We start from the raw sequence: 12,838 nt of genomic DNA, 5'->3' as shown, positions 1-12,838 counted from the left end.
CATCTGGACTAATGTGTTGTTTAAGGCCAATGTTTCTTATTGATTTTTATGTCTGGATGATAGATCTGTTGGTGTAAATGGGGTATTAAAGTCCTCTACTCTTACTGTCTTGCTGTCAATTTTTACCTTTAGGTCTCTTAATACCTGCTTTATATATTTAGGTATTCCTATATTGGGCACATAATTATTTACAAATGTTATATCCTCATTTTGTAATGACCCCATTACCATTACATAATGCCTTACTTGTTACATGTGTAGTACTTGTTTTAAACTCATCATTTTGTCTGATATAGTATAGCTTTGTTTTCATTTTCATTTGCATGGAATATCTTTCCCTATCCCTTCACTTTGTTTTTTAATTATTATTTTATTTTAGAAAGAGAGAGAGAGCACATGTGAGTTGAAGAGAGGGGAAGAGGGAGAGAGATAATTTTTAAGCAGGTTCCATGTTCAGCATGGAGCCTGATGCTGGGTTCAATCTCTCATGACCCTGAGATCATGACATGAGCCTAAATCAAAAGTCAGATACTTAAGCAACTGAGCCATCCAGGCATCCCTCTATCCCTTCACTTTAAATCTCTGTGTCCTTAGATCTGAAGTGAGTCTCTTATAGACAACACATCAATAGGTCTTGTCTTTTTCCATTTAGTCACTTATCTTTTGATTGGAGAATTTAGTCCATTTGCATTTAAAGTAATTATTGATAGGTATGTACTTATTGCCATTTTTTTTCATTGTTTTCTGAATGGTTTGTAGTTCCTCTCTGTTCCTTTCTTTTTCTCTTGCTCTCTTCCCTTGTGGTTTGATACTTCTTTATAGTGTTGTGTTTAGATTACTTTCCCATTATCCTTTGTGTGTCTACTAGGGTTCCCATATAACAGACAGTGTAGCATTTTATTCTAAGTTGATAGCAACATAATTTTGAATACATATTAAAGACTCTAGATTTTTATTCCCCCACCACATGTTTTATGTTTCTGATGTTATATATTACATCTTTTGTGTGTGTGTATACCTTAACAAATTATTATAATTATAGTTGATTTTACATTTGTTTTTTAACCTTCCTTGTAAATTTTTAAGTGGTTGATCCACTATATTTACTGTAAATTTGGCTTTTCCAATCAGATATTTAGTTTCATATATTTTCTTGTTACTAGTTAGTACCTTTTATTTTCAGCTTGAAGAAGTACCTTCAACATTTCTTGTAAGGCTGATCTAATGGTATGAAATCACTTAACTTTTGGTTGTCTGGAAAACTATCTCTCCTTTATTTTGAATGATAGCCTTGCTGGGTAGAATATTCTTGGTTGGCAATCTTTCCTTTCAGCACTTTGAATATATCATGCCACTTTCTTTTGGCCTGAAGAGTTTATGCTGAAAAATCAACTGATAGTCTTATAGGTACTTTTATGATAGTCTTTATATGTATCATGTTGTTCTCTTGCAAACTTTAAGATTTTCTCTTTTTTCTTTAACTGTTAACATTTTAATTATAATGTGTCATGATGTGGATCTCTTTGGTTTCATCTTCTTTGGAACTCTCTGTTCTTTCTGGGCCTGGATGTCTCTTTCCTTCCCTAGGTTGGTTAAATTTTCAGTCATTATTTCTTAAAGTATCCATTTCTCTTTCTCTTCTCCTTCTGGGACTCTATAATGTGAATGTTATGCCACTTGATGTTGTCCCATAGTTCCCACAAACTATCTTCACTTTTTAAAATTCCCTTTTTATTGTTGTTTTTTTAGTTGTTCTCTTTGGGTGAGTTCCACTGCCCTGTCTTCCAGGTTGCTGATGTGTTCTTCTGCCTCATCTAAACTGCTGTTGAAATTCTTTAGTTTAGTTTACTGTATTTTTTTTAGTTCAGTTATTGTATTCTTCAGTATTGTGACTTCTGTTTGCCACTGTCTTACATTTTCTTTCTCTTTGTTTGAAGTTCTCACTGTGTTCATCTATCCTTCTTCCAATTCAGTGAACATCTTTATGACCATTACTTTAAACTCTTTGTCAGGTAAATTACTTATCTCCCTTTTATCAAGGATTTTTTTTTTCTTTTCTGGGTTTTGTCTTGTTTTTTTCTTTTGGAGTGTATTCTTGCTTTCTAATTTTCCTTTTCTCCATATTTTTGTTTCTGTGTATTCATGGAACAGCTACCTCTCCCATTCTAGAGGAGTGCCCTTGTGCACATGATGGAACTATGATTCAACCTTGCCTGAGTTCTTGGTTGACTCTTACACATTTGTGCTTATCTATGTAGCATGATTTATTTTTAATAAGGTAGAACCCATGGGTGGAATGGGAAGCTTGCTATTGCAGGGCCCAGGGATACACAGCATGTGGGAAGAGTGAGCCTGTTGGCTTCAGAGAGGCTGGGAGGGAGCCTGGAGGGAGCCCAGAACAGGAGTGAGCCAACTGGAAATAATAAGACTGGCAGAGCTCATGGGCAGGGCAAGCCAGGCAGCTGCAGTAAGACTGTGGGAGAGCACAGGGGTGGAGAAGCCCTACAAGACTAGAAATGTTGAGTGAGAATTTAAAAATGGTGCCGACCAGCATCGTCCTACAAGGTCCCTGTGTCTCCAGCACATTCTTGAACATTAGCTAATGAATCTCCATTGCATATAGAAAGGTGCTTTCAAAATTGCATTTTTTGTAGATTCCTGGCATGAGTAAGTCTGGGTAAGACTTTTTTTAAAAGAAAACTTTTCATTTTCCATAGCCTTTTGGATGTCCTGGATGTAAGCCCTTTTGCTTTGCAGAGTCAGCTGTTTTTGGGTGTTCATTTCTACAGTGTAGGTCCCAAGGTTTGGGGGTGCCTGATATAGGGTATAAAACCTTCACTTCTCAATGAGAAACTGTTATTTTAACAGTATTTTCTCCTAACTTGATAATCTATGTCATTTCTGGATCTTTTTAATTGATTGAATTTTCTCTTTGTTATGCGTCATATTTTCCCAGTTATATACTATCCTGGTAATTTTTGATTGGGTGCAGATATTAAGGATTTTATGTTTTGGAGTGGTGATTGTTTTTGTATTTTCTTACTTTGTTTTTAGATACAGAAATAGCTTGGGAAAAATTTGATGTTTTGAAGATTGCGTTTAGGCTCTTTTAGTGCAACTACAACCTGGGATTAATATGCTTCTGTGCTTGAGGCAATATTCTTCTAAAAGGGGTGACTTAATGTCCTGCATTTTAGGAAATTTCTCTACTCTGGATGATTGATATGCAAATTATTCCTGGTTCTGGGATTGTTGTGCTTTATCTTTTCCAATGGTTATTTCCCTTTCTTTGGAAGGTCTTACTAGCATGCAATTACTGATAAGTATTCAGTTAAAAATTGGTTAGGAACACATTGCAGATATCTCTACTATCTTTCTTGTGTAGCTCTTTTTTCTTACATTCACTGATCCACAAATTCTAGCTACTTTAACCACTTCCTACTGAGAACTCTCCCTAGCTGTGTTTGGGCTCTCCTTCTGTGAGCCGCAGCCTGGAAACACTCTTCAAGTACCAGGATATGGTGGTCTTCTGAGGTCACTGTCTTGAGCTACTTGAAAACTATTATTTAATCTGTGTCTAGTGTTGTTTGCTGTTTACAATGAGAGGGTATATATGGTTCCCTGTTACTCCATTGTGGTTGAAAGTGGAATTATCGTCCTTTCTTTATCATTTCCACTAATTCCATAATTCCATGATTCATTCTCTCTCTCTTTCCTCTCTCTGTCTCTCTCTCTCTTTAATCTACATCCAACTTAGTTACCATAGAGTGCAACAATGATTTCAGGGGTAGATTCCTTAATGTCCTTTACCCATTTAGCCCATCCTCCCTCTCCCACAACCCCTCCGGTAACCCTCTGTTTGTTCTCCATATTTAAGAGTCTCTTATGTTTTGTCCCCATCACTGTTTTTATGTTGATTTGCTTCCCTTCCTTTATGTTCATCTGTTTTGTATCTTAACGTCCTCATATGAGTGAAGTCATATGATATTTGTTTTTCTCTGACTAATTTCACTTAGCATAATACCCTCTAGTTCCATCCATGCTGTTGAGATTGGCAAGATTTCATTCTTTTTGATTGCCAAGTAATACTCCATTATATACACACACACACACACACACACACACACACACACACACACACACTACATCTTCTTTATCCATTCATCCACCAATGGCAATGGACATTTGGGCTCTTTCCATACTTTGGCTTTTGTTGATAGTGCTGCTATAAGCATGGGGGTGCATGTGTCCCTTCGAAACAGCACACCTGTATCCCGTGGATAAATGCCTAGTAGTGCAATTGTTGGGTCATAGGGTAGTTCTATTTTTAGTTTCTTGAGGAACCTCCATACTGTTTTCCAGAGTGGCTGCACCAGCTTGCACTGCCACCAACAATGCAAAAGAGATCCTCTTTCTCCGCATCCTCGCTAACATCTGTTGTTGCTTGAGTTGTTAATGTTAGCCATTCTGACAGGTGTGAGGTTGTATCTCATTGTGGTTTTGATTTGTATTTCCCTGATGATGCGTGATGGTGAGCATTTTTTCATGTGTCAGTTGGCCATCTGCATGTCTTCCTTGGAGAAGTGTCTATTCCTGTTTTTGCCCATTTCTTCACTGGATTATTTGTTTTTTGGGTGTTGAGTTTGATAAGTTCTTTATAGATTTTGGATACTAACCCTTCATCTGATATGTAATTTGCAAATATCTTCTCCCATTCTGTCAGTTGCCTTTTAGTTTTGCTGGTTGTTTCCTTTGTTGTACAGAAGCTTTTTATTTTGATGAGGTCCCAGTAGTTCATTTTTGCTTTTGTTTCCCTTACCACTGGAGATGTGTTGAGTAAGAAGTTGCTGTGGCCAACATCAGAAAGGTTTTGCCTGCTTTCTCCTCAAGGATTTTGATGGCTTCCTGTCTTACATTGAGGTCTTTCATCCATTTTGAGTTTATTTTTGTGTATGGTGTAAGAAAGTGGTTCAGGTTCATTCTTCTGCGTGTCGCTGTCCAGTTTTCCCAGCACCACTTGCTGAAGAGACTGTCTTTATTCCATTGGATATTCTTTCCTGCTTTGTCAAAGATTAACTGGCCATAAATTTGTGGGTCCCTTTCTGGGTTCTCTATTCGGCTCCATTGATCTGAATGTCTGTTTTTGTGCAGTACCATACTGTCTTGATGATTACAGCTTTGTAGTATAGCTTGAAGTCTGGGATTGTGATGCCTCCTGCTTTGGTTTTCTTTTTCAAGATTGCTTTGGCTATTTTGTGTCTTCTCTGGTTCCATACAAATTTTAGGATTGTTTGTTCTAGCACTGTGAAGAATGCTGGTATTATTTTGATAGGTATTGTATTGAATATGTGGATTGCTTTGGGTAGTATTGACATTTTAACAATATTTGTTCTTCCTATCCAGAAGCATGGAATCTTTTTCCTTTTCTGTGTGTGTCTTCTTAAATTTCTTTCATAAGCTTTTTATAGTTTCAGTGTACAGATTTTTCACCTCTTTGGTTAGATTTATTCCTAGGTATTTTATGGGTTTTGGTGCAACTGCAAATGGGATCGATCCCTTGATTTCTCTTTCTGTTGCTTCATTGTTGGTGTATAGGAATGCAACCAATTTCTGTGCATTGATTTATATCCTGCAGTTTTGCTGAATTCATGGATCAGTTTTAGCATTTTTTTGATGGAATCTTTTGGGTTTTCCATATACTATATCATGTTATCTGCCAAGAGTGAAAGTTTGACCTCCTCCTGGCCAGTTTGGATGCTTTTTATTTCTTTGCATTGTCTGATTGGTGAGGCTGACTTCCAATACTACTTTTAATAACAGTGATGAAAGTGGATATCCCTGTCTTGTTCCTAACTTTAGGGGGAAAACTCTTAGTTTTTCCCTATTGAGGATGATATTAGCATTGGGTCTTTCATATATGGCTCTTATGATCTTGAGGTATGATCCTTCTATCCCTACTTTCTTGAGGGTTTTTATCAAGAAAGGATGCTGATGGTATTACTATCAATGAGTTTATGTTTGTGCTTAATTGATTTGTATATATGGGAGCTTTCACATTGGGAGCATAAATGTTTACAATTATTAGGTCTTCTTGGTGGATAGAGCCCTTAATTATGATATAATGCCCTCTTCATCTCTTGTTACAGTCTTTTTTTAATGTCTGTAAGTATGGCTACTCCAGCTTTCTTTTGTTGACCATTAGCATGATAGATGGTGCTCATCCCCTTACTTTCAATCTGAAGGTGTCTTTAGGTCTAAAGTGGGTCTCTTGTGAACAGCACAGAGATGGATTTTGTTTTCTTAACCATTCTGTTACCTTATGTCTTTTGATTTAAACATTTAGTCCATTGACGTTTAGAGTGAGTACTGAAAGATATGAATTTATTGCCATTATGTTTCTTGTAGAGTTGGAGTTTCTGGTGGATTCCGTGATTCTCATACCTATTTTCTTGTGCCTAGAAAAGCATTACTTAGAGAAGTGGTTTGAGTTTCAAGTATGAGCTTATATAATTCCACCAGAATTCTTTGAAAGTCTTTTGCACACATGGCATTCTCCAGAAGTGGATTGTGAATAATAACAAGTATATTCTATATCACAAGTTTGTTAAGAGAGAGGAATTTAGAAACTATTACTTTGGTTAGTTCCCTTGCTGATATTTTTAAATTAAGTTCTTGAAGGGAACATAGTCTTTATATACTTATTTCCTCTAAATCTCTTCTAGATCTACCCATCCACTGCAAAGCCCAAATCATAATTTTTCCCCATGAAAATTAGAAGTATTTCACTCATCTTTTGCCTTTTCTCCTACTACAGTAGATCCCTCTTTCCCCTACTTAACATACAAGAAGTTATGAATAAATTCATTAATTATATCTACCTTATCCTCTGTTACTGCCAGTCATATTATCAATTCTTCATGATAGGTAGCCATGTCTCATTCATTTGCCGTACTTCAAACATTTATCACAATATTTCACATGAGGTAGAGAAACAACCCTCTTTATGAGAAAGAGCACTAGAATTTAGTTATTATGTTTCTTATATTACTGTGTGAACCTAGTTGTCTTCATCTGTGAATTAAGGGGTGTGAAAATTATACTTAAAATTTTTGTTTTCTAATCTGTGAATGATGGGGGGAGTGAAAATAGACATCTATGAGCTAATTGTGAGCTTTTAATCAGGTAGAATTTATAGGGAAAGTGTATTATAAACCACAGATTGCTTAAATTTCTATGTATTATTATTATTGTTACTGTTGTTTTGTTATGGTTATACAAATTAGTAATTTCTACTTGGCTAGTGTAAGAAATATATTATATCACTAATTACTATGAAGGCTGTATATATTACATTCTGGACAAAAATGCTGGAATATCATATTTCATTGTTGTTAGTTTTAGATTCATAAAATATAAAAATATATAAAAATACAGCAACATATATATCTATATATATAGAGAGAGATATCTATGTATCTATATATGTATATATATAGGTATACATTTGCTTTTGGTATTTTACAAACCCTACTTTTGGACCCCACTCTTACGATATTTTTGCACATTTCATATCTTTAGAGATGTCAGTAGAAACTGGAAAAACAGATGCTAATGAGTCTTAGAAAGATAAGTATTGTATTAGGATACGCACCATACCTAGCTTTTGGGTAAGTGAAACCAGAATTCACTGGAATGATCATTTAGTGTGTTGAAGAAATGTTCTCTCATTCTAGGAATTTTTTTAAATAATTTTTTCAGATATTTGTTTTTAAATTTAAACTTGTGTAGACAAATAGATACCCCATCCTCTAAGGACAGATCCTAAATGTTTTACATCCATGGGCCTTGCAATCAATTCAATCATTCAAAATACCATTATACAAAAAAAAAATATAGAAGGAAAACTAAAGAGAACAAAGGAGGAGGAAGAGTAAATAAGGAGAATAAACTTGAATGGAAGGGAATATACATTACAAGAAGGTTCCATACATATTAAGGGGAACTGTGGAAATTGCTTAAGATTTAAATATATTTAAAATATTTTTTACTGTAAGTATTACAGGCAAAAATTGAAAAACATTGTTTTAACAGACAACACAAACTGGAATTGGAAGAAAGTGAAGACTATTTCAGTTCAGAAAGAACTTGGAAAATATTGAAAATTATTGATGTCTAAGAGGGAACATATCTAACAAAAGTGATTTCTTCTCATTAATGAATTAAGTCATCATATTCAGCATAATTTCTCTAACTGCACTTGCAAATAATTGTTTCATCTTACCCCTTTATTGGTAATACTTATTTGCAATATAAATTGGTAATGTATTTAAATTGCATTTACTTTGAAACTTCTTTAAGGGATATTTCCATAGAAACTATCTTAAATGTGTCCTAGGGACCTGGTAAATGTGTGTTGACTCACCAACATAAAAAGTGTATATAGAATTAAGATCAGCAACACAAAAGTTTTTTGCTAATAAGGTAAAAATTGAACGAATGTGCTTTTTTGCCGAAAAAGAGTGTTATGATTTCAACATAGCGCAAAAGTTACTCTTGTCTCTAAATCCAAAGCAGTTTTCAAGTATAATTTTAATGCCTAGTAATTGAGTTTTCACTGAGCTACTAAAAGTACACTTGTGATTGGAATATAGCCTTGTCTATCAATAGCCATGAAATGATTGACAATGAGTGATCAAAAAATTGAGTACAATCTCCTTCTGAGTTATGAAGTCAGATTTATGAAGATCAACCTCTGTTTTCTTCTTTAGGAATGGCAAGTTCATTGAAGAAAATGAAAAATACATATTAAAAGGAAGCAATACAGAACTCACTGTCAGGAACATAATTAATAGTGATGGGGGTCCTTATATCTGCAGGGCCACAAATAAAGCAGGAGAAGATGAAAAACAGGCATTCCTCCAGGTCTTTGGTAAGTATTATAGCATAGTGGTTAAAATTATGATGTCTAGAGGGAGGTCTGAGTCAAATTGTACTCTGTTACTTATATGTCACTAACTTTCCAAAATTAAATATCATTTCTCATCTGAAATATATTTTAGCATTGCAGCTACCAGATAGAATTATTTTGAGAATTACATGAAACGATACATGTATATTCTTGTAAAATATTGGCTGACTCATAGCAGAAGATGGAAGAAAATTCATTTAAATTACACATATTGGGATCCGTTACAATTTATATATAATATGGGTTGGTCTTCATAAATCTTTAAGTGACACATATTGAGATTAGTTGTACTTTGAATATACTTCAAAACAATACCTCTATAAAGCTGTAATTAGGAAATGTCTATGTGTAACCATTAGTAAATACTCCTTTTTTCATTTTTTTAGAAGGAAATATGAATATCTTCCATATTTACTAAGAGCCATATTGCCTTCTTTGGGGAACTTACAAAAAGTAGATAACTAGTAAGGGTTTTAAAATTATTATGATTGATTTAGCTTCCATTTATGTTTGTAAGAAGAAAAGCAATTTTTCTAGTGTATTTAGAATATATCATTGTCTTTAACAACCATAATACTAAAAATTAAATGCACTAATAATAATTAATATGTTTTCTCCATTTTTCAAAACACTTATCAAAATGATTTCACAACGAAGGGCAGGGAAAGGAAAGAAGGAAGATTCTTTAAGAGTAAGAAGGACAATGGTTCATGCAGAGGAAAAAGTAAACAAACTTAAAACTGTTAGAAATTATAGGAAGCCCTTATCTTGTTATAGCACTATTCCTCACTTAACAAGGTTGTTCTCTTTAAAACCTACACTAAATAAATATGACTCAGTATAAAAATAAATTAATTAATTACAAATGATACTTTCTGAGATAATCCCAAAAGGTAGATATTCTCAATTTGCATCAAAGAGCTCTTATGAAATATTAGGGTTTTTTTCTTATTAGGATGGCAGTGAATGAGAACAGAGATAAATAATAGAATGTTTCTAATACTTTCATCTTTTCAAATAGAAAATACTGCATGGTATTCTACATTGCTGTTGTAATCACTTTTGTATAGTAACACTGAACAAATTTGTATTATGTTTGACACAAAATCAAATATATATGTAGTAGAAATCTACCTAAATCCATTAAAGTCAAGGGAGTAAACACTGAGTTAGTAAAAAGTATATATGCCATATTTCCTATAATAGGAACCTAATTTTCTAAGATTAAAACAACTTATTTATATTACACGATTAATTCCATTTAAAGATTAAATAAACTGTTACTTTTTTTGAAATAACAAGTGCTAGCTTTGATCCCTTTGTGGTGTACCAAAATATAAGTACAGATAATACGGTTTTACCATCATAAAGCTCTGTGGTGTCATGTAAATTTGTGGATAGACATAGCTTTTAATATAAAAATAATTTAAATTAGGAGACATTTTTTCTCATTTTTGAAGTCATCATTATAAAGAAATTATTAGCCAAAATACCTAAAGTATTGTTAAAATAAACTAAGATAAAATAAATCAATTGGAATATCAAAAAATAACATGTATATATATTTACTTCATAAATATTTTAAATATTATGCATAATTATACTTCATACATATTCAAGGTATAGTCATCATTTTCCTTCTTTGGTGAAATCATTTTTAGAGCATAAGAGATAATCACTGAATAAGCTGATGTCACACATAGACACACACACACACACACACACACACACACACACAGAAACATAGATACTCTGAGACTTTTAAACTGGAAATTTTAATTTTATTGCATTAAGAGAGGGAAAAAATAATTAAGTGTCTTTTAAATCGCAAAATTTTGAAAGGAATCATGATTTGTATGCTGGTTTCTAAGCCACTTCAAATTATTTTTCTGATAATCGATGAGAATTATTTTTAAAGTTTTTTCTTCTGTGCGTTCAACTGTCTCTTGGCACTCCTTTAACGCAAAGCAAGCTGCAGGAACTGCCACAAAGTTGATAATTTTGTACTGGGCTCATGTGGACTCAAATGCCTGCCATGGCTTTTAAGTCTGAGTGGTAATATTTTCCTCCCTTACAGATTGAGTAATGTATATATTCTTTACAGTACAGCCTCACATAATACAGCTTAAAAATGAGACTACACATGAGAACGGTGAAGTCACGCTTACATGTGAAGCAGAAGGGGAGCCTATTCCAGAAATCACTTGGAAAAGAGCCGTAGATGGCATCACGTTTTCTGAAGGCGATAAGGTAACAGGAACTCAATATCTAGTGATTTTCAGTACCTTTGTGTTTTCAGAGTTTTTGCCTATTATTAAATCTCACCGTGGACTCCAGCTTCTCAAGTAACTTGTAGGAATACAAGAAATGGTTTAATTTTTAAAAGGGTAACTCCACCACAGGCAGCCTAAAAATAAGGTCAGGGGAGAAAAGAGTGAAAGTATAATATTTAAAGATGTTTTTCATTAAGCCACAAAATATTAGGTTATTGATATTCTTAAGTTTGCTTTCATGGACTTTTGGCATACTTCGAGTCTGTAAATTTTCTTATTGCAATTTTAATATCCCCCCTCCTGTATCCAGTGTTGTGAAAATGGAAGTCATTTACATTCTCCAGATGCTGGTTGTTATTAACTCTTTACTCTTCAGAATTGTCTTCGTGTAGCAGAAGATTAGGTTGCTGCTTTCATATAATTTAGAATCTAAGAAAGAGAAGTAACTGCAACAGCATTCTGGCAATTGTCATTCCCATGTAAATTGGTGACCTGTCAATAGAATGCATTCAAATTACTAAGAAATGAATTAGTAGGTTTTCATTATTGCTATTTTTCATAGTTACTGATATAAAACTCCAAAGTATAGAAGAAAGTGAAACAGAAAGAAAAGAGAGTGCATTAATGATACGATGGAACTGTCATTTTACACGTATGAAAGAGGGTAGGATTAAGCTTAGATTTGTTTTCTCAATATTGAAGAGAAACTCCTTTAAACCTTTCATTAATTTAAATCAAGGTCTGCAAAACATTTCTGAAATATAAGTGCATTTGACTTACCAACAGTGATAGCAGAAAAATTTGAAACCACCTTATTTGAAATATACTTTCTGTCCCTCTAACACGTTATATAATTTTTTAACATGCTGACTCCATAAATTGACAAAATAGCCATTTGCCTGTTTATTTGCTATTTATTCTCTGCAAGAATTGTATTCATATATATGATATATATATGTATGTATCATATATAATATTATATATATGATATATCACACTTATTTACCTCATTTTCTCCTCATGATGACATTTTTTTTAAAGTTTATTTATTTTGAGAGAGAGAGAGAGAGTGCACAAGCAGGGAAGAAGCAGAGACAGAGAGGGAGAGAGAATCCCAAGCAGGTCCTGCACTGTCAGCGTGGAGCAGGGCTCCGACCACGAACCCGTGAGATCATGACCTGAGCTGAAACCAAGAGTCTGACACCTAACCAACTGAGCTACCCAGGCACCCCAAATGATGGCATTTTTTAAGACCTTGTATCACTTTTGGTAATAGTTATGCTGTTTTTATTTACTTATTTTATATATACAAATTGAAAATCAAATTTATAAAATATCTTTTGGCAATCCAGAGAAATGATAATAGAGTTTGCTTTCAATTTTTATTAACAGGAAATCATAGATATTATTATGGCACAGTTGCAAAATCTGAAAGGACTTATATTTTAGATATATAAAACTGTAAGTGATTGTTTTTATGTCAGCTTAGTATATTTCTTGAGACAAGATCACTCTCAAAATAATGATTTTCATATCTATAAAGCCTTATTAAATATACCTTCATATTCCTAACTCATGTTTTCATTATTTTCCTGAC

At 33.6% G+C, this 12,838-nt stretch overlaps 1 protein-coding gene across 3 annotated transcripts in view; it reads left to right on the top strand.

The window, feature by feature from the left end:
• The window catches only part of NCAM2 (neural cell adhesion molecule 2), a 521,094-nt gene that overhangs the window by 342,481 nt on the left and 165,775 nt on the right, over window positions 1–12,838 (top strand). For all 3 annotated transcript variants that reach the window (XM_040484139.1, XM_040484138.1, XM_040484141.1), the window contains 2 exons: window positions 8,769–8,929; window positions 11,073–11,218. In XM_040484139.1, coding sequence (XP_040340073.1) covers window positions 8,769–8,929; window positions 11,073–11,218 — 307 coding nt within the window. The remainder of the gene's footprint in view (window positions 1–8,768; window positions 8,930–11,072; window positions 11,219–12,838) is intronic.

This window comes from Herpailurus yagouaroundi, unplaced genomic scaffold (assembly GCF_014898765.1).
Source record: "Herpailurus yagouaroundi ecotype Mexico unplaced genomic scaffold, PumYag 162, whole genome shotgun sequence".
In the NCBI taxonomy this organism is placed as follows: Eukaryota; Metazoa; Chordata; class Mammalia; order Carnivora; family Felidae; genus Herpailurus; species Herpailurus yagouaroundi.
Note: the sequence above shows the minus strand (reverse complement) of the source record. Positions and strands in the feature narration are given on the sequence as shown.